General features: G+C 35.5%; 1 protein-coding gene and 1 pseudogene across 12 annotated transcripts in view; one reads left to right on the forward strand and one right to left on the reverse strand.

The window, feature by feature from the left end:
- The window catches only part of LOC145776957 (uncharacterized), an 868,661-nt pseudogene that overhangs the window by 390,199 nt on the left and 456,319 nt on the right, over positions 1 to 22,143 (reverse strand).
- LOC145776920 (disintegrin and metalloproteinase domain-containing protein 12-like) overlaps positions 14,742 to 22,143 on the forward strand; it is a 29,011-nt gene continuing 21,609 nt past the window's right edge. For all 12 annotated transcript variants that reach the window (XM_082588145.1, XM_082588151.1, XM_082588153.1 and 9 more), the window contains exons 1-10: positions 14,742 to 14,891; positions 15,488 to 15,597; positions 15,953 to 16,114; positions 16,250 to 16,332; positions 16,905 to 17,107; positions 17,443 to 17,534; positions 18,004 to 18,165; positions 18,380 to 18,556; positions 19,828 to 19,961; positions 20,683 to 20,871. In XM_082588145.1, coding sequence (XP_082444271.1) covers positions 14,798 to 14,891; positions 15,488 to 15,597; positions 15,953 to 16,114; positions 16,250 to 16,332; positions 16,905 to 17,107; positions 17,443 to 17,534; positions 18,004 to 18,165; positions 18,380 to 18,556; positions 19,828 to 19,961; positions 20,683 to 20,871 — 1,406 coding nt within the window. In that variant the 5' untranslated portion in view covers positions 14,742 to 14,797. The remainder of the gene's footprint in view (positions 14,892 to 15,487; positions 15,598 to 15,952; positions 16,115 to 16,249; positions 16,333 to 16,904; positions 17,108 to 17,442; positions 17,535 to 18,003; positions 18,166 to 18,379; positions 18,557 to 19,827; positions 19,962 to 20,682; positions 20,872 to 22,143) is intronic.

Raw genomic sequence — 22,143 nt, forward strand, 5'->3', positions numbered from 1 at the left:
TATGCGATGCATTTTCATGTGTTACTTTTTGTATTTTCTGTGTAAAACCCCAGAATAATAATGACTATTTTGCGTAAACTGAGTTTCCATTACAACGCAATTAAATGAAATATTAGCAATGACAACCACTTGGTAGAATCATCTTTACTTCTTTCTCTAGTCAGGGGTCAACAAACCAGATCTATTTCTTTATTTTAGTCTATTCATTGTATCTTTATCATTGACTATTGTCCACTTTTAATAATTATTTTCCAACTTTTTTCCTGACCTTTTGCTTTTTTCTGTATGGCTGATCTAAATCCTTTACAAGCATGATGCATTGGTGCAGTTTTCATTCCTTCTATGCTGTCTTTGGCTCTACTCTCTTTTTTCTAAGTCTTCTCACTCCCAATACTTAAATTTACTGTCATCGGTGCCTTAAGTTTAGAAGAATATAGAAGGCAGTGCCTTCTATATTCGTCTAAACTTTAAAGTATATCTCATCTTTCATAAAAGTTTCTTTCTGCAACATTTGTTGCAACAGACATTGACGAATGCTCATCTGATGAACACAACTGCCACCCAACGGCAGAATGCACAGATGCACCAGGTGGCTTCACATGTACATGCGTTGAAGGTTTCACCGGAGATGGATTGACTTGCGAAGGTAAGCACCAATTATTACACACCTAACAACATGTTACATAATAAAGCATCATATTGTTTATTGTTTTCTATACAGTATAGTTGTTGTTTTATGCTCTCACTGATACAGATTTGATATTTTTACGTTAACGTAAGCCAGTTCTCGTTTAATGTAACCAAAGTGTGCTTTTTATTATCTAAAAAGAGCTTAAACGTCATTTTCTTAAAAAAAAGCATAACATTTTCGTTTCTTTAAAGCGCATGGCACCCTGCCTACTTTCGTTCAGCAGTTAAAAAAAATTGACATCAAACAAATATTAACGTTTGTCATGTAGCAGGATGTTTATCCAAACAGAATATCTGTCATTTTTACATCGATCCAACGTCTGCAGACGTTGCATCAATGTGAAAAAAACGATTCTGCTATTTGAGGACATGAAATTTTGTTCAGAAATGATTTATCATGTCAAGTAAGCATAAGGTCTAACTCTGTAAAGTATTGTGTCTTCTTGCATTTTCGTATTTATTTGCACAACCAGCAGTAAATTCTATGATCACATATCGCCGTCAGCTCTTTTTTACTGATATGCTTAAATTAGTTAATGGAACAAGGAATTTATTTGTCATACGTTTCGGCTTTGTGTTAAACTTATTATGGCAGCTGTAGCAAATATAAAATGCTGCGAGAATGATTAAAACGCAATTTTAAATGAGCTCCTTTTTTAGATGAAGATGAATGTGAAAGTAAAATTGACAGTTGTCACGAGATGGCACAATACATTAATGAGCCAGGCAGTTGGTTGGTTGGTTTTGAATCTTTATCCTTGAACTGACAAAGCCTTGATTGGTTATTCCTGGTAGTTTCGCATTCTTGTGTAGGCTCTTGACTCAGGGCTGGTTACCGAGATTGGCAAAGTGAAGTTTTCCGATTGTTGAAGTGTTGTTGCCAGGGAATTATTCCATTCACTAGGTGCCGCTGAATGGAGAGCAGTCCTGAAATGCGTTGCTCAAGCGCACACCCCGAAAGTCGAACCAGCGCTGCGTGATCTTGAGTCGGGCGCGTAACCACTGAGCCAACAGGGCGGACTTATCGATGTTTGGGCGGAGTTATCGATGTGTGTGCGATAAAGGGTTCATTGGAGATGGTTTTAGTTGCAAAGGTCATTTGAGACTTTGCATCAATTGAAATATGTCGATATATATTTTTGGTTAAGATAAATGTCCGTTTATAATCGAAAAGAAATGTACATTGCACAAAGGTTGATAACGTATACGAGATGTCCAAGTGACTCCGAAGAGTATCTGCAACCAATATTTTGCTATTTACTTTAAGCAGTCGGTTGTACTTCTTTTACGTTCAGAAATCCCTGGAAATGTAGCTAGTCTATTCAAATCTTCAAAAATACTTTTTTAAATTGATTGCTTGTATTAATTAAAGTGATAAAACGTATGATTTAATCATTTTGATGCATTAAACATTATACTGCCTACGTAGTCCAAGGGTTATGTTTCATAAAAATGTGTTGTTAAATCAAGAACTCAATGCTAACAAGTAAATCATTATATTTGAATAGACAGTAAATATGATCCGGCAGATCGATATCGATTGTTAGCTGTCTAAGATTGTACTTAATCCAGCAAAAAAACTTCTTTGCCGTGTGAGCCTCTAGGCCAAGAGTCTACCTTTTTACCACTCCATATTCACTATGTTCCCAGACTACACTGAACGAAAGCTTACAGTGGTTTCTTTGGCCTCATCATTCAAGATGCGCAGACCTTCCACTACGTTAAGTGGTTTGAAGATGGTGCAATTATTGTTGATAGTGTGGTATGCGGTCTGTTCCTCAGCACCACGGTCACAAGAGAAAGAAGAGCTCATTCCTATTGGTGCTTGGTTGAGCGGAAAAACCTAACGTGTGTACGAAGGCGGTTGAGGAGCACCTACGCCTGTTTTTGTAGTGTCACTCAAAAATCATCTATTATTATATGTAAAACCATAAACTAAACAGTGTTTACTGACAAATGTTATTTTTTTATGAAAATACGCAGATATCGACGAATGCGAAAGTGAACAACACAACTGCACTGGACTTTTTGCAGAGTGCAGAAACACTGCTGGAAGTTATGAATGTTTCTGCACTCAAGGTTTAGTGTATGTTAATGGAGAGTGTATAGGTAAGACATTTCTTTCCACTGTTGCCAAAATAGCAGACAAAAGCACGCAAAAACACGTGGAAGTTATATTTATACTATAGCTAATAGATTTACACTAAATAAATACCAGTGGCTGCATTAAACAAGATATGCTTCCTGCTTAAGTCCTGTTTTGATTAGAAAATAACCACCTACATTTATAATTTGTAATACAATAAATTTATAATTTGTAATACGACAAGACAGGAACAATAATCCATGCAGCATACAATAGGAATATTTGGTCTAATTATTTATCTGAGACTGTCGATGCCTGGTTCAGGCAAGGCAATTGAAGAAGAAGAATACAATATATACTATCAACACTACAAAAAGCGCTCAATGTCAATCAAAACCCACCAGGACATGAAACAATAATTTAAACTGGATCTCAAACCTCAATCGTCTTAGATTACTGTGTGATGTGCAGTCTGACCATAGAAAGAGCTCAACCCCTGCTCTCCTGGGCCACATCGAAACGGGCTTTTGCCTGAGGATGGGTTTCTTTTATGTCCGGTTTTCTTTCTCTATCCTATGATTATTATTATTACTGCTCATCCACATCAATATTGGAACCGGCAAATTTAATCCACAACACTTTTCATTAGGCTGTCGTTCATTACTACATGTGTGTTTCTCTCTGTTTTTGTTTTATTTTTTGCTATTTGTTTTTTGGGTTTTGTGGCCGTGCTAACTACTGATATATAGCCTACTACATGATTTTCCATTCAGGCACGTTTTAAACCTTTCAAGGTTTTGGCACCTTTTCCCGTTCGTTAACGTGCTGGTAGGTCTATATCGATTTTTGTAGTTAGTATCTTTTTCGTCTCGGATGCGTTAATGACGAAAAACAAAATGATTGATTGATTAATTGAAAACAGCTAAGCTGATCGAATTATATCATATAGTGGCTGGTCACTTAAAACATTTACAACTTTTTAACCGGAATTGGGATCATTAAAAGGTTGATGTTAAAAAAATTATAATTTATATTTTGTTATTAATAATTTTATAATGTGTTACAATATTATATAAGTAGTCTCATATGCAAATGTCAGGTTTAATGTTAACCAAACTTACCTTACACTTAGTTTATCATTTCTGAGAGGGCTTTATTGCGTTTTTTCTTTTCCACTTTTTTAGACTCGTGAATGATAGGTGATATTTTTCACTTGATGGCCAAAAATGAAAACGAATCGAACTGAACTGATACAAATTTACTTTTAATTTTTTTTACAGAAGTTGGCAAATGAGAATGAACATTCCGTTTGGAGAAAAGGATTGATACGGTTTTGTTGCAAATTTGTGTGATTATTGAAACAATAATTTAATTGAAAAATATTTGTGATTTTGCTCTGATTACCGATTTACGGTATGTCCATAAATGCATTGATAATTTGTCCAATTTCAGGAAATTCTGATACAATAATTCATCATGTCATGCTGTTTCTGTATTATCCTTGAAAAATTGTAATATATAGTTTTCCTATATTTCGTAATTTTGCTAAAAATATATGTATATATGTAAAACCACGATACCTTGAAGATATGACAGTAGCCTATACTTGCATTTTTTTAAGACCGATCGTTGTAACTTATAAATGAACCATGGTGACATAATAATAAGTTTGTTGAAATTTTCACTATTCTTGCTGAAGAAAACGTTAACAAATCGTTTTGGTTTTAACCCCATTTCATAACTTTACTGTACTGTGTTCACAATGCATAGTTAATACATTGTTCGAAACAATGTTTGTGGTAACAAAATTTCTCTCAGTGCAAGCATTCATTGACTGCAATATTGAGCCTCGTGTAGTTTTCTTTAGGCTGTTTTCTTCACCGCACTGATATTTTTCATCATTCCATAATAAAACATCATGAATTGCATATATGTCTTAGTTCGCGTGCCATGGAAACGAAATTTATCTGAAAATATAAAACCAAATGATCGCTTTTTTGTTATGTAGTTTATGGTAAACACGCTGCAAAAATTTTCCTGCTGTTTTGGATTGAATGAAGAGGACTTCGTGGTTCTCGCTTCTTATTTTTATAACTGCCTACTGTATTTCATATTCAAGAAGATAATACCGATAGCAATAATATGTGTTTTTATATAACTATCATCTTAAATTGAATTTATTTTTGCTGAATGCCAAGCAGAAGCAAGACTCGGTGCCACTTTTTAAAAAAAAATCATTGACAAAAAGCCGATATGCTGTCTGTGGGACTGCGTAGCTTAAGTTGAGCATTGCATATGAAACAGAGGTACTTAGGCTACTCATTTTTTTCTTGTATGTACCGCATTGAAATCAATAAAAAAAATTCAAATGGTTAAAAGATAGGCTGATGTTATGTTCATGTCAAAATAACAAAATTATTCTTTTTCAACCAATATTTCTATAACTGACAATGAAATAACATAGTTATGGTACGACAGTATAGCCTATCTCTATGGAGTGGATCATAACATCGTTACGAGAAAATTACTTTGTTTATTCTATAATTATGATGCTTTACATGGAAAACTGGAACTGAAAACTCCATTGCGAAAAATTACCTATACTTTATACAGAATGTGAATTAACAACCTGGTAAAACGTTACAGCTTCTTACGTCTTTTAATATCTCACCATAACGATTAAACGACTCAGCTTACAGATTCCGCATCTCTGGTTGAACCTCGAAAGCTCTTGAAGTACAAAACACTATCATGATATTGCTTCATAAAATACTCATTTTATCAGTAGATATTATCTATTGTCATCTCAAAAATGTCCTTCTCTGTAATTAGTCTCACAGCAGACCGTAAAATAAGGAACAGGTTTAACTTTGTTTGGAGAGCCTCCGCTTAACACTATCTTGCTCAACCAAATTTTGTTGACGGTTGAACCGAAAGCGCTTACTCGATTTGTGTTCATCTTTTGTTAACATATTTTTTCCTACTTGTCAGTCACATGGTGGTTGTTTATTTTATCATAAACGATACGTTTTTCAGAGTTTTTTTATTCATCTATTTATCCGGTTTAATAAGGAAATCAAAAATTGTAAAATACTTTCAAACAAGATTGACTCTGTTTCAATAATTATTACAAAAGCTCGATACAAACAGGAAATTCATGAATGGTTTTACTGGAATTCCTAAATACGCCGAATAGCTCTTTCATCTTTTATATCGGTATCCTGTATGCTAACATAGGCTACATGAGTGTGTAGATAAGACATAAAAATATTTTGCAAACTGTTCTAGTTGACAGATCCAATTCAATCTTTCACCACTAGCCTTCATATTAAACTGGGCCTTATGAAATAGTTTGTGAAAGCCCTCAACAAAGAAAGTGCTTGCTTTAAATACATTCGAGAGAAATTTCCTAAGTTACTTTGATTGCCAAAAAGTTTTAAAAAAGGTGCATTGGTTGGACGTCAAATCAAAAAACTTATTAGGCCCTAATAACACTGAATTTCTATTTACCATGATGGATGTAGAAAGAAGTGCATGACTTTGTTTTGCAGAAGTGGTATCAAAGTTTCTTGGCAATGCTAAGGATCCTGACTATCAGAACATTATAGAAAACATGTTCATTCCTTTTCAAAATCTTGGAGGTCGCGTGAGTTTGTAAGTTTATTTTTTACATGCACACTTGGACAGTAAAAAACACGGTAAACGCTTTCACCAACACATTACACAAGCCAACACACTTTTTGTGTCAGCATAGTAAATACCATTCTAGGGTATATTTTGGGTACTGAATTGAAAAATCACATCAGATTTTTTGTATCACATCAGGATTTTATGATATCTGAATGCTGTTTTTGGTAAAAATTGGTAAAATCGACTCCTGATCTATATTGGTAGACTATGGCGTTTCAAGGAATTTGAGCCCTTTTTGTCAACAAAGTCTGCGATATAGTCTAAATTCATCACGATAAAGTCTAAAGTCTACACAAGCGATACAAACATAATATTACCGTAATGAAAACATTGAGGTATTTCAAGACCTGTTTTTTTTTTAATTTTTAATTTTATTGAAGTATGATAACTTGAACCCAATTCTTCAAAGTTTATCTGCTAACACTAAACGTTCAACGTCCTTTTTTTACAAGAGTAGCCTACATTGTTATTTTTTTCGTGTTAAGAAGTATAGGTTTGGTGGCTGTGCAAGTGTGCATTGTGCAAATCTCCAATGCATATTTTAAACCTTTTTGTTTTCCCATCTTTTTCTTTTGTTGGTGCTACAGTTGTGTGTTTGTAATGTCATTCGTTAATTGTAATGTTTGTAATGCTTGCGCTAGCAAAAAATAAAATTGAAGAAATTAAATAGAATAGACGCATAAAAATACGTTCAATTCTACAGAAAAAAGGAAATTCACATGCACATTTGGGAAACGTTACTCTGGGACAAACTTTCGCTTGCATGATTTTCTTGAATGTTCTAAGTGAATTTAGGATTTCCATTGATGTATTATCTTAGGTTTCCACACAAGCTTTACATGCAGTATGTGGAGCCCATGACTTATCCTGATCACCCAGGCGAATTTCAAAGTATGCAAGATATGCTTGTTTCACAAAACTTGTTATTGTGTGCCTTTGGTTAGGAATAGTATAACTGCCACATATGTAACAAAAAACATCAGGGTCATTTTCACACTTTCTCCTTGAAGATGCCATCCTGATACTTATTCACACCACAAACAGAATTAACACCTTGCTAATATGAAAAAATCTGAATATATGAAAATTCAAATAAGAATGAGTTATAGTCAAGTTTCACATAGGCTTAAATCTCCACGTTCAGCAGTACCTATGGCGAACTCTTCACAAAACGACATTTATCAAAAAGTGGAGTGGTACTAAACATTCAGGGGAAAATGAATGTAACCCTGCCAGTAAGGGGTGGTTTATAATCAGTTCTCAGAAGGTAGGCTACATAAGTTGAATGGTCTACCATAGACAGATGGTCCACTAGCCAGATGATCTAAGTGACCTTTTTGACCAGTGGACCATCTAGCTAGGGGGGCTTCTGACTAGTGTACCTTCTGAACATAGGTCGGTCACTCCAATCGTCATGGTGTCATCATACATCTCCAAATGTTACAAAATAAAATCATTTCCATGATTATGACAAATTTTCAAACACTACTGGCTCATAAGGTCTTTATAAAACGGTAACAGTCAAAATTCGGCCAAAAAGCCAATATTATGAGAAAATATATCATGCAAAAATCTCAAAAACCTGATGTGATGGGTAAAATCTGATGTGATTTTTGAAATCAGCAGCCTCATTATACCCCAAATCACATCTTACATTGCAGACACAAATTTTTTTATTTTTTTTGTTGGCCTGTGTCATAATTGAAAAAACACGATACCGTAAACCGGGGCTACTTTGAACGCCAGGGTAACTTTGAACATTTTTTTTTATTTTGTTTGTTCATTGTATGTTTACCTAAAAACGTATCTTCGCTTATTTTATTTTTCTGTTTAGCAGTCAATTTGTAAATAGTGTATGGTAAACTATTTATGGAAACCCTTTCTGTTCGAAAAAAAAGAAGATTGCTGCTTTGAGACTAGTTTGCTTTCAACCTCGATTTTGAGGGAAATAATCAGTTTTGGCAAGGTAAGAATACTTCACTGTGTGTCTGAGTGGTTTTAACGCTTTTGGCCAAGACCTTTTTATCAATTGAAGGGTAAGTCATAAGCAAGTTATATCAATATGCACATCGAGTTTTTTTGTAGTAGATTTGAAAAGCTTGAGTCATATGCTAGATGGGGTTACTTTGAACAGTATTCTGGGGTTACTTTGAACGTCAAAAGTGGATTTCGAAAATGCGGTATTCATCCTTTCGATCCGCAAAAAGTGTTGGAACGGCTTCCAGACTATGATTTGAATGAAAATGGCGATGCCAGTACCGGTACCGACACAGCTCGCAGAGTGTCAGATGCAGTTCTTGGAGTGCTCGGAATGATGTGGATGAGGACAGACCAAAGAAGAGAAGAAAGAAGATCAATGCCATTCCAGGGAAAAGCATCACATGTGATGAGATAGCAGAAGCAGGTGAGCACCAGAGCACATACCGGTAACCATTCTTTTATTTCTAGAATCCTCTGTTTTGTTAGTTTTATTGCAAAGGTTAAATAACTTAATTTTATGTACCAGTACTGGTATTGGTGTCTAATATATTTCTGCTATGAAAGCACATCATTAACTTCATTCGATTTCATTGCACTGCTGTTCTGGATAAATATTTTTGCAGGCACATCTAAAAGTGCAACTGCAGTTACCGGTACGGACGGTGAAGATGAATCGGAAGGCGATGAGTCGTATGAGGACGAAAGCATAGAAGATGGTGCTTCAGAGGATGATACGGTTTCTGATGGTGATATTGAAGAAAATGAAGCAGAAGAATCTAACAAAAAATATATTGCAATTTGAGAGTACATAATTGTTGAATACGAAGAGCAACAGTTTCCCGGTAAAGTGACAAGTGTTGAGAGCGAAGGAGCGGTGGTATCGACATTGACAAAGTGCAATCGAAATGGATGGAGATGGCCCCAAACCGAAGATGAGATGCTCTATGAGTGGGATGATATTGTCAAAGTACAGCCCAAAGCCATTCCTCTGAATAACAGAAATATTCTTCGATTTCCTGACTTCGAATACATGTGGGGAAAGTAGTTGCAAAACCTACGTTAATATGAACTGTTTTGAGCCATATTCCTTGTCTTCCTGTAGCATAATAATTGCTATTGCCAATTCGTGTACCAGTTTGTGTAAATATGTTCTCTTCAGTGAAATATGTTGTTTATTGTCAATATACTACGGTACCGATATCAAAAAGGCTTTTTAAAAACTTTCAATGTGTTTAAAGTAACCTCATATACAGCCAAATTTGAACAAACGTAAACAATTCACGTCTGTTCAAAGTAACCCCGATCACGGGGTTACTTTGAACACCGACAATTTTCTAAAAAAAGCGGTTAAGATAGAGATTAAAACTGAATGTTGTTTGTGCTATTTAGAGACCTAGTTGGTCCCCCTAACATATTGCAATTTAGTGCGGATAGGTTAAGAAACCGCTGATGCACTTCATTTTGAAGTCAAAAAGCGTTCAATGTAGCCCCGGTTTACGGTACCAAAGGCTATGGAGTGGAACCATAATAGCAGACCACTGTTGGTGCCTGAAGTGTAACTGTTCAAACAGTAATATTTCAAGAAAAGTCAAAACAAGAAAATTTAGTCCTTAATTCAACAGCAAAAGCTGTACAAAGTCATTTGAATGAAAATTTTGTTGAAAAATAATTTTTAAGATGTAGGCTACTCCGCTACTGTAGATAGGCTAGGCTTAGTTAGTGCATTTGAATAAAATTTTAAAATAATTTTATAAAAAGTTGTGGCGTGATGGATAAATTCTGTCTGCTAATTCGAAATCAGCGTAGTCAAATTAGATAACAGTAGGCTACCGTATTTAATTATTTGAAAAAAAATGATAAAAAAATTCTAAAATGTCCACTAGTGTTATTGAAGCAAACCATTTCTCATTACAATAATCAAAACACCCCAGTATTTTTGGCATTTGACTGAGTCAACCACTATACTCTATTTGCAAAGTTATGTTTTCCTTAACATTTTATTGACCGGTGGACAGCTGGAAAATTGGTTTCGATGCGAAAAGTAGCAGTTACATGCTCCTGTGGATATTATTATACAGGAAAGGACAAGACCAAAAGTAGTTCAGTAATTTCGTCACGCATGAATGAGTTTTATAATCAACAAAGCGTTTCGGTTGCTAAGAAAAAATTTGCAATTATGCAAAATGTCGTTGGAGCGCTGTTGTAAAAAGTTTCAAAAACATAAAGAAAGTTTATTTTTGGTGCGTAAAAACAGCGCATTAGTCAAGTTCAAACAAAACATTAGTTGAGTTCAACTGCAAACATGTTCTTCAAAATTTTCTAGTTGAGTTTTTATTCAATTGTTAACTTTTATTCAAGAAAAGTTTTTGTACAGTACCCTAGTCTAGTAGGTTAGGCTATGGTTCTACCAGTCAGCCATGCTAAAAAAGCCGTGACTTTCAATGTCGCTTTTAGGGGTGGGAAAAAGTTACTTGGTTTGTAGTTTAGAGCTAAACCTAGATAAATTTATCCAAGACAAACTAACTTTCACATACATTTAATTACGATATATTTTAAGTGTAACTTCTTATAGGAACTTATTTAGCAGTTAGATCTAGGTTATAGCAAGCCTATAGTCCTTTTGATATGCTTAGAACTATGCGTCTATCAGTTTTATCTTATGATTGTCTACTACCAGATAAGGCCAATGGAGGATCTAGGAAGGAGCTAAGTGAACTTTCTCCTGAAAAATTTAAAAGACATGCCAGATTGAACAAAACTAGAAAAAATCATCAAGATTTAGCACGGGCAGTGGGCTCATAGGAAGGATTTATTATGGATGTAGCAAACGGTACTAACGTTGCAAAGTCTTGACAATGCAATTGACAAAGTATTTAAAAAGATACCGTAATAGTAGCCTACAGTACCACGTACGTTGGTTAACTTGTTTCTGTAGATATACCGCATCATTGTTGCTCAATAAACCTAGTGTTTATCTCCATTATTTGGACAAAATTAATAACTAGATTTTCTTGTGGTGCTATTTAGTATCAAACAAGTAATTGTTGAAGTTTCAACAAAAAAGTAAAATTGCTGGTTAGCATGGACGCTGTACTTTAAGTCCAACTGTTGTTCAGTCAATCATGTCCTTCAGGCTTATTTTCCATCTTTCAGTCGCCAACAAATCAAAGATGTTTTTGTGTGTAGAGAAGAGACATATCAAGATCGAAACTAGGCCAATGGCTATTTTTTTAAATAGGTAACCTAACAAAGACTTTCAGTACGTTTTAACGTAAAAAACAACAACCAGTAACTTGGAGATTTGAAGAAAAAGAGAGTTTTTTCTGGCGTTCTTTCTACAAACAAACACAAAAAGGCTGAAGCCATGATCAATGGCTGCATATACTGTACAGCAATGGTTCTCAAACTTTTTTTTGTTGCGACCCCTCTGGAAAAGTTTTCTGGACTTGCGACGCACCAGCAAATAAAAGTTAATGAGGAAACTTATTAATAGGGCCCGCAAAAGTCAATAAAGTCAAAATTTTTTAAGGACCTCGTCTGTCCACGAATCAAAGAATAAAGTTATTTTCAGCACCTAGGGGACTGTTTCTAAGAAGTTTATAGGTCAAAATAAAGTCAAAATTGACACTAAAGTCAAAATTTTCAATAAAGTCAAAATTTGTCAAATTATGGCTTTTGACAAACTTTTTGTGTTTCTTGAGAGTAATTTTTGTCAAAATCCTCGTGGAAGCATTGTAAATGAGGAACGGCGACACAATTAAACCATATTAACCCATAAATGCAGGAAATATATCACAATGCCCACTTGGATCAACAATAACTTTTATCACAAATTGTCCATTGTTTATTCATTGTTATGTATTTAAATAATTCTTATAAAACACTTCCTCTTCACAAACGTTCGGGATCTTTTCGAAGATCAACAGTTTGGATTTTAGGAATAGCCTACTGACATTCTGTAATACAAAAATGCCAAGCAAGCTAAATCGTCTTCAGCAAAAGTTAGACAGATCTTTCGAGATTTTCCTGGTGAATTTAATGCAACTGCCGGAGGTGATTTAAGGTGCTATTTTTGTGAGTTTATAGTGAAGTACGATAAAAAATATTTTATTGAAAGACACTGGAAAAGTAAACGCCATCAAGTTGGATTGGAGCGAAAACAAGCATTACAATTAAGGCAAACTTTTACTGAACAAGCCCCTTTTATTGAACACGTTTGGGTCTGAAATCGACAAAATGTTATGTTTGGATAACTGGTATCAATTCAACGAAGAACTGTGCCCTCTACAAATAAGCAATTTCGTTAGGTCAAAATAAAGTCAAAATTTGATAAAAATAAAGTCAAAAAAAATTTTTTTTAGGTCAAAATAAAAATGGCCCTACTTATTATGAAAGTTTTGTTTGTTGATACAACAACAAAAAGCAATGCATATTATTTAATGTGACGTGTGGGCTTGTTTGTTTTTTCAAAGTTCATTAAATCTTGGGAGAATTTTTGAAATTGCCATCCGCATTTCTTTTTCAGTGTTTATAGGTGATCGAAATTTGCTTTTTATCACCGCCAAGGCAGAAAATCCTGCTTCACATAAATATGACGTGACAAATGGGATAATAATTCGTAGTGCTTTCTTCACCAAAGCTGGATAATCGCCATTCATTGAAATCCAGAAATTTGCCGGATTTCCTGAATTAAACATCCTTTTCAGGGAATTGTCACAAGAAAGGTCAATGTTCTTTTTCTTATGCAGTAAAAGATAGTGGAGTAGGTTGGACGAAAGGATCACGAATCCATTCGTAGTTTGATAAATTTTTCGGGAAGTATTTTGCAAATTTCGACTCGAGCTTGGACAAATGTTGCCCAAATATGCTTCACAAATTTGAAGGCAGCGTCATACTTTTCTTTTCAAGCAAATTGGACAAGAAAGTGAAGTATCGAGAGCTTCCAGACAGGTTTGCTATATCTTCCTTCCACAATAGCAGCTTTTTAACGAATGCTGCAATTTTATCTGAAATGTCATTTTTATTCGGCCCTTGCATAGAAATGTTCAGTTTGGCGAAGATATCACACAAGTAAAGTAAGCCAATTTCAATAAGAAATTGTTCTGAGCTAAACAATCTGCAAGTGGATTATTTTCTTGCTGCAAAAAAGCCTGAAGTTCATCCACCAATTCGTAGAAGCGTTCAAAGAATTTTCTAAGCGAAAGCCACCTGGATGAAAATTAAAAGAGCAAACTCCGATGCACTGCATTCATTTCTCCACAAAGTTTTTTGAAAACTCTTGACTTCAGTGGGCGTGTTTTAATGAAGTTAACAACTTTGATGACAACTGAAACTGCTAATCAAAGGATTAACCTCATCTTTATAAGATAAACTGAATTCAGCTACGAAGCAAAACTCTTCTGCGACGCCCTTGGAAAATTGAAACGACGCACCAGGGCGTCGCGACGCACAGTTTGAGAACTACTGCTGTACAGTATTGGAAGCATATGACGTGCTGTCAATTCTTGTATCGAGCAACTGCCGATCACAACTACTATCGATATCTTGAAGATAGTTTTTTATAGTTTCCAGTTGTTAGTCAGTTGTCATAGCTTTTTATAGTGTTCCCTATAGTTAGTTTTTTACCTTTTTCCAACTACAGCAAAACTAATTTAGGTTTATGAGATAAGAATACTGTCGAATCAGAACTAGCCTACGATATTAATACGACGACCTAGAAAGCAACGTAAACTAAGGGACATTGGTCCAATCCGCATCAGTTATCGCTCATCAATCGCAAAACTTGATCAACTTTGTGAAACCTTGGAAATAGTTTCATTAGAAGTAGGCTAAATAGTAGTTGAAATCAGTTACTTTCTTTACTAATATGTTTGATTAAAGTGCTTCTTTTGAAGTGGTGAGAATAAACGAGTTTTGTTGTCACTGTGATAAACTTTAATGATCTACCTGAGTGTGATTTTGCCTACGCAATTTGCTTAAATTGAATTTTTAAAGTTATATGACAACACAACGCGTAGTAGAGGGGAAATTACGTGTCAACAATTACAGTATATGGAATATTCACAGAGGTGCGATTCATAGTTTAAACAAGGCAAGCTGTATTTCTAAGAACGAATAAAGCAGCACGGTAGTTTAATTTTTGCAGTCATCATTTAGCCAGTGTTGTAAACTAGCAAATGTATAAATAGAAAACAACAAATCAGTTACAGCCATTATGTGTGGTAGTAGTGAACGCAAAAGTATTGCTAAAACTTGTGGGCCATGTTATGACTTTTGATTTAATTGTTTCAGAAGTATAGCCTACTACTTGTAGCTAAGTAGTGAGTGTGTTTTGTTACCTTTAATGTTAGAATGGAGTGTTTGTCATTGCTAGTGGTTTCTCTGTGTGCAATTGTTTCGACAACTTTTTCTCTAGAAGAATATCTTCACAAAAACGATAACCATGGTAAGTAAGTTATAATACAGTAAAGAATAATCGTTTTTCGTGGTGTAAGCATTGCAAATGTGAATGCGAACAATATTGGAGACCGGTCGGTCCATCTCACATGTAAAGTAACTTACATGCCAGAATATAATCAACAAATCATTTTTTTCGAACAGCTTTATTTTCTGACTGATTGTTTATTGTTGAGATTCCGATACTTGGAAAGCCTGCGTGGTTTTTCGTCCAAGATTTTATGTAACCGGAAAGTGAAAGTTGATCTTTCAGTATCGACGATAAAGTCAACACATTTAGGCCTTGCAAGTTGATTTTAAAATACAGGAAGTCTTAATTCCAACAGGGTAACTTGTTGGAACTTCAATCCACTTTTTACCGGAACTTCTGGTTGTTAACTTTTCCTTTAACTTTTATTTCCGGCACTCCAGTAATAAGTAGGCTATAAGTCGTTCAACGGTTACAGCCTTTTAACAAACGATGACTATTAAGTTTTACTTTTGAGTGGAAAATATTGCGAGTCCAGCTATTAAAACTTTGGTTGATATCCCATCCAGTAAACTTCACTATTTTGACATTATTTTAACGTACGTTTTGTAACCTAGACTCCGCCTTGCTCCAAACACTGACAAGCTATGAAGTCGTTGAACCTGTCCAGTTTGAAGATTTTCAGCACAAGCGAAAAAAACGTGACCTTTCCACAGAAATACAAACAGTAAGCTGCAATTGAAGCATTGTAAACGGGAACAGAATGTTGTAAATAGTCTTCTAAATTATACACTTATTGTGAAACAGACGTTTGTTTCAAATGTGTGAATTGTATAGTTTCTGTTGCCGTTCGTACAGTTTTTATTTCATATAGGAGCTAAACGACTGGATCGCCTGGTCAATTCAATAACAAAATGAAGAGTTCAAAATGTAAATGCGGTGCTAAACTCATGGTCAGCAAATGTTTTAAAAATTAAACTGTTTTCAGCTTTAGTGCAAAACGTTGCTGAACATGGATTTAGTATCTACATTTTAGGCTTTCTATTTTTTAATTAAACGTTAACAATTTCTTAATTTATCAGAAAAGTGGCTTTCACGTACGGAAGGCTTACTTCACAATCGATTTTGAAGGCAAGACACTCATGCTTGACGTTTCTATTAATGAAGAATTGGTACCTGAATCTTTCCATGTGACAACTTATTCAGAAAGTGGAGACCTAATTATGCACAAGTCTTCAAAAAAGGTAAGTTTATATTTCATGGCTTATTTTTTCATGCGAAAAGCAATTTTAACACTCATTGATTTAAAAGCTTTAATAGGCTAACCATTAACACAGCAACTAAATTATTGCTCACTTACGTTGTCATACTTTCAACAGGAACAAAATCATTGCTATTACAAAGGCCACGTCAGAGGAATTCCTGGTAGTCAAGTCATTATGAGCACATGCCATGGACTGAAGTGCGTACTTTATGTTTCTCTTCAATTAAACAGATAACCGGTTTCAAACAAATTTTCTTAAACTTTGCCGGAACTAATATTATTCTTTCGAGGCTGTTATTGAGTAGGTGAATTTTCTGTGAATACCGTGCGTATTTCCGTATTGGCCCTGCGATATGTGTGTGGTATCTTGTGGAAATTTGTTTCACCTTTTGATCATGCTTCAAATGCTGTTCTGCCCACAGCATTTCTAAAACTGAACTTGTTTTTATAACACTTGTGCACAATTGCATTTCGTTTTGTCGTCTATGTTCGGACACTTTTCTTTGCGGAGTACGTTGAATTCCAGCTTCTGGTCAGTAACGGCTATACCTACCTACGCTTATTAATTTTTTGCTCGTTTAACATCCGCTTTAGGTGGGTCACTGGTGTGAATCGTGCTCTCTCTTACAGATTGTTTAAGTCTTTATTAATCTCAACACCTTTGGTTCTCCCAGCAAAGACGCTTTAACTTCGGTGACCTCATTTTCTTTTCTCGATTGTTGCAGTATGCAAATGTGTCTTTTGAATATTTTTTTTCTTGCATTTTGCAGGGGTAGTGTTTTTCTTCCAAACGATCTTTTCGTGTTTGAACCTTCATTCAATGCTACTATTTCACCGGCAAAGTATAATCAATACGTTGTTTATCGTCCTAAAGACGTGAAAGGAAATAAATTGGAAGGTACTTGCAGAAATGATGGTTTACCAAAGGAAAAAATTCAATCACCCCTCCTTTATAGTTTAAACCAGCAAACAGGTAAACCAGTAGCCTATTTGGAAAGTACAGTGAAATTTTTGCTTTTCTAAAATTGAATATAAGTTTCTAAAAAAAGGTGTTTGTATTACCCTAAGGTCTCTTGTTCGCTTTACATAATTTAATGAACTAACATTTTAGAATAGAAAAGTCTGGTATAATTTTCACTGGCTGAAAGCATCTGCGTTCTATTTCTTTCTTCTATTGAAACATTTTGTGTCTGAATGAATATCATTAAATCCTGTGCTTATTGAAAGGCTGGACGTTGATACATCGACAAAAGTAGTGAAAATCTTTTAGTTTCAACAGTTTGTTTTTATCAAGCTGTTATTTTTCAGAACTGTTGAGCAAGAAGGCCTCAAAGAAAAAAAGAGACATTTCAAGCGAAAAGAAATTCTTAGAGCTTATGCTAGTGGTGGACAATGCTCTGGTAAGATTTTACGTTTACGGTTCAATTGCTCACATCCATTTATTCTTTTCAGTCCGAAATATATTTACATTGATATTAACAACGCGATGTATCACAAATGACCAGCATTCAGCAAAGACTGTAAAGTTTTAAAATCTTTAATGCCGCAGTTTTTGGTTACTTATGTGTTTTCAATTTGTAACATCAATCTTTAACTTTTTTAAGCCAGTATCATTTTAAAATGATGTTCGTGAAAAATACAAACCTTGTTTTGTAACTAACTATCCACAAATTTATTGATCACATTCAAAATGCGTGTCGCTAGGTGGGAAACGTCAAAGTCGTTGCCGACAAAATTTTGGAGTTCGGGAAATTTTCTATTTCTAAGAAATCGCATCAGAAACCAGGATGGCAGCCCTGGTTTTTTGATCAAACTACACTAAAAGAGTTGTCACTAACTTAACTTAATAACTTTACTTACGTTTGTCAGGCTACAAGGCTCGGATCTCAATCCGATATTGAAGACCACGTGAAACAATTAGGCAATCATCTCGACGGGTTTTATGAAAAACTTGGTATCAGGATTGTGCTTTCTGGTATCGAAGTTTGGTCGCAAGCAGACAGAGTAGCGATTTCCAGTGATGCGAGTGAGGTAAGAGACTTTCAAAAACGTTTTATAAACATTGTTTTGACATCGCGGTAAAAGTAACAACAATAGCAGCTGCTATTTTGTCAACCAAGAAAAGTATGACTTTGTTGAAATGTGTAAAAACCGTAATTGGATAGGTAACCTATAGTTTACATGCTCTTAAAAGCGCTTTTACTTATCTCAAAGTCTTTTATCGTTTCATTTTTTTGTCGTTTAGGCTTTATCCCAGTTCTTGGCATACCGCAAAGATCGTGTCGTGAACGAATCGTCATCATCGCCATGGGTTTATGCCGATAACGTTCATCTGCTTTATGGAAGCAGCTTTGACGGTACCACCATCGGCTTGGCAACAGTCGGCAGCATGTGCACAATGCGTTCCGGTGCAGTGGATGAGGTAACGACACGTAGTGGTGTTTTTACTGTTGGATATCGACTGAAGTATCTCAACCACACTGTGTTCATTGATAGGAACCACACACGATCTAAGCGTGTTGCTTCTAAAACAATTTTGCTGGCCTTGAATAATTCGATTGGTAAAATGTTACGTTGATAGCATTGGCGTCTATCGTACTGTTTCATCATGTAAGACGCACAAATGAGTTATTCCAACCAGAAAATTTTTTAACAAAGTAAAAACGTTTATCAGCCTTAATCAATCATATACCGGTGTTGCAACATCTTGTAGAATTTTTTTAGAGTTTTCCTTTCACAAGGAAAACATTTATAAGATTTGTGCCATGAGCGATTTCAAAGCTGACTGTTCAATATTTCTAACCGTGGAGTTGTGGAAACACAACTAGTTTCAAAAAGTTTTTTTTTTCGGGTAAGGTTATAAAACTGCACAAAACAAATCGTAATCTTTGTTTGTTTGATCGAGCTTTGTTTTGTAGGTGATGTGTGACGTCAAAGATGACTCACCGATTACAATGATACTTATTGTGTATCCAAAAGACAAATTGTAACATTTGCTTAGTCATTTGCACGTTTTGCACCCTAATTACCTAGTAATCAGACGAAAACAGTCTTGTTTAGGGTGTAGTGAGTTTATCGTAAGTGAGGTTAAGATTTGCATAGTTATTTGTGGACTTTATTAACCCAAACTAACCTTCGATGCTCTTTTATTAAGTGATAAATTAAAACGTTGAGTAGTTTATACAGTATAGCTTGGTTGTTTATTATATTTAACTGCAAAATCCATTTACGGGCGGGGTCCATTCATAACTGCGTTACCGTAGGGTCATAGGCCTACCCAGTAGCATTGACAAGGGGTACAAGGGGTACTTTTGACAAGGGGTACAAGGAGTACTTTTGACAAGGGGTACAAGGGGTAATTTGACAAAGGGTACAAGGGGTACTTTTGACAAGGGGTACAAGGGGTACTTTTGACAAGGGGCACAAGGGGTACTTTTGAACTCAGGTCCGGGATGATTTTAGGAACTTTTCCAGGGGCCCGAAACTTGACGAGACCACCTTATACTTCTCGGTATAGCGCGTTTTTCTTATAAGTGTCTTAATTTGGAGATCAACAATCTCATTGCTACCAAACCCAAATCATCTTCTCTGCGGCCCCAGGCCTACCGCGAGGGGTTTGCTAAAAGATGTGGTTTGTTTCAAAAAGTGATAAAACAGCTGGTGAAAATTTTTACGTTATTTTTTCGTGGACAGGATACTAGCAACAACCTCATTACCACTGCGGCTACCATAGCCCACGAAATCGGGCATAACTTTGGATTGGTCCACGACAGCGATGGCTGTGTTTGTCCGGCAGGTGCAGAATGCATCATGGCTGCTAGTTCTGGGTAAGTGTCAGTTAACGGGTTCTTCAACTTGGTCTCATCTTTAATAACTGCTCTAAAATGTATTTGTTATTATTCTGTGTCTCGAATGTTCAGTAGCTGTCGATTGTAAAAACCTCTATATAACAATGGAGGGCATTATTGCAATCCAGTTTTGACTGCACGGCTTTCAGCACCACTTATTATTTCCATTGAAATGTAGATAAGTTTATATCAGTTTGTATTCACTAGCCAACTGAAAAGAATGAATTTTTTTTTTTTTTTTAAAGAATGAGTTTGATCTGCTTGATTTTCAGCTATGCAATTATTGCTATTTTCATTTGAAAAAGCTATAATGAAGATAGTGGTGTATAATCAGCTTTTTATTTGCATAAGACTGAACTGACTAGCTTGAAAATAATTTACTTGTATTACAAGACATGTAACTGAGTCGTTCACATCAAGCATTGTTGTGAGTTCGACACCTGTGAGAAGATGTTTCTTCTTTTCTCTTGATTATCATCCCTATTGATAGTGTTCTTTGTACTGTTAAAACAAAATAATTAATCCATCCATATTCAACTCTGTTCACGAAAATATATTTTGAAAAGAAGCTATAAATGGCCATCATCAAGAATAGCTCTTTTTGTTACTTCAAAATAATGGTTCGTTTCTGACTATCTAGCTTTCTCTCTGGCCAACTAAAGAAATCAAATCTCACTTGAATCACTTGTTTCTGGCTCAGGTTTTCATCGGTTCGAGATTGGTCAGATTGCAGCAAAGGTTATTTGGACCAGAGCGAGAAACTAGGGTTGCTTAATTGCTTGGTGAATGTTCCTTTACCTTCTCGAATGTTCGGCGGGTCGGAGTGCGGCAATGACATTGTGGAAGAGGACGAGGAATGTGACTGCGGTACACCCGAATTTTGCAAAAGGTAGGCTGCTTGTCATGTTGGTATTTTATAATGCAATGTATGATTGCGACTTATTTTCACGTAGTTTAACTGAAACAAAATGCACAGTAGTCAGTTTTGCGCCAACTCATTCAAGGCATTGTAAAATCTCTCATTGTTTTCGTTTACGGCTTACACAAAACTACGATTTTGTGCACTCCATTCCTAACTACCTTTTATGTTTCTCAAATCGGATTATTGCTTAATCGAAACGCTTTAGCCTTCCTAGATTTTACAATTTAAGCTGATTGGTAAATGAGGACAGTACATAAACGCATGAATAAACTAATTTGACTTGTGAGGTCACTAAGTTTGTTAAACGATGGATTGCTCAGCTACATCTGTCGTTGTTTTATCTCGAAATATAATTACTATTACGCAGTTACGTAGCATGTAGCTAACACATCTGTTGATATCCAGGTAGTAAGATGCCTGTGTTGTTTCTGTGACGTATTTTGTCAACATATTACGAGAAACCATCTGCATGCATCATAAATCTGTTTTCGTTTTAGATTCTTTCTGATTTAGCTTATATTGCTTCAGTTTCTTTCAGTATAAAACATGTTGTTCTTTTGAACTAAAAACTCTCTGAGAGCCGCACTGAATAAGAATATAGAAATTACGTTTCACAATGAAGGCATAAACTACTAAAGCTCACAAAATTTTAAAATAAATGACTTGGTTGCACTAGATCGTTTGTGAAATTTAAACGCTTTTATCGCTTCTGAAATTTTAGAAACTCTGAGAAATTTTAGAAAATGCTTCTTGAAAGTCAACAAATTTGAAACTTTACCTCCCATAGTCAGAGATGGTGACTCGCAACCCTTTTAAAGCCAGTCAAGCTTTTTCATTATTCTATTTTATTCATTATTGCATTAAAACCGACTGTTTGTGAACATTTCATAAATAAATTCTGTTGGAATTACAGTATGAATTGTCGCTTACGACAGTCAAAGTTGTTCCGCGAACCCACAGTTTTTACTTATGTATCTTATTCGTGTTGTGACCATAAAATTGTCATCTTCTTCTTCTTCGTTTGAACCTTCTTCGACACTTCAAGGATCGAGGGGCTCTGCCTTTTACCACCCTTGGGCAGTGGCGACGACGCGGTCTAGATGTTTGGGCAGGTGTCGAGCAGCCATTCAATTGATTCGTCATCCAGTTCACGCAGACCACGCACACCATTTGGCGCATGGTAGATGGTGCAGTTACGGATGGTGTGGTCTGCGGTTTGTTCCTCCTTGCCGCACTCAC

This window comes from Aplidium turbinatum, chromosome 9 (assembly GCF_918807975.1).
Source record: "Aplidium turbinatum chromosome 9, kaAplTurb1.1, whole genome shotgun sequence".
Classification (NCBI taxonomy): domain Eukaryota; kingdom Metazoa; phylum Chordata; class Ascidiacea; order Aplousobranchia; family Polyclinidae; genus Aplidium; species Aplidium turbinatum.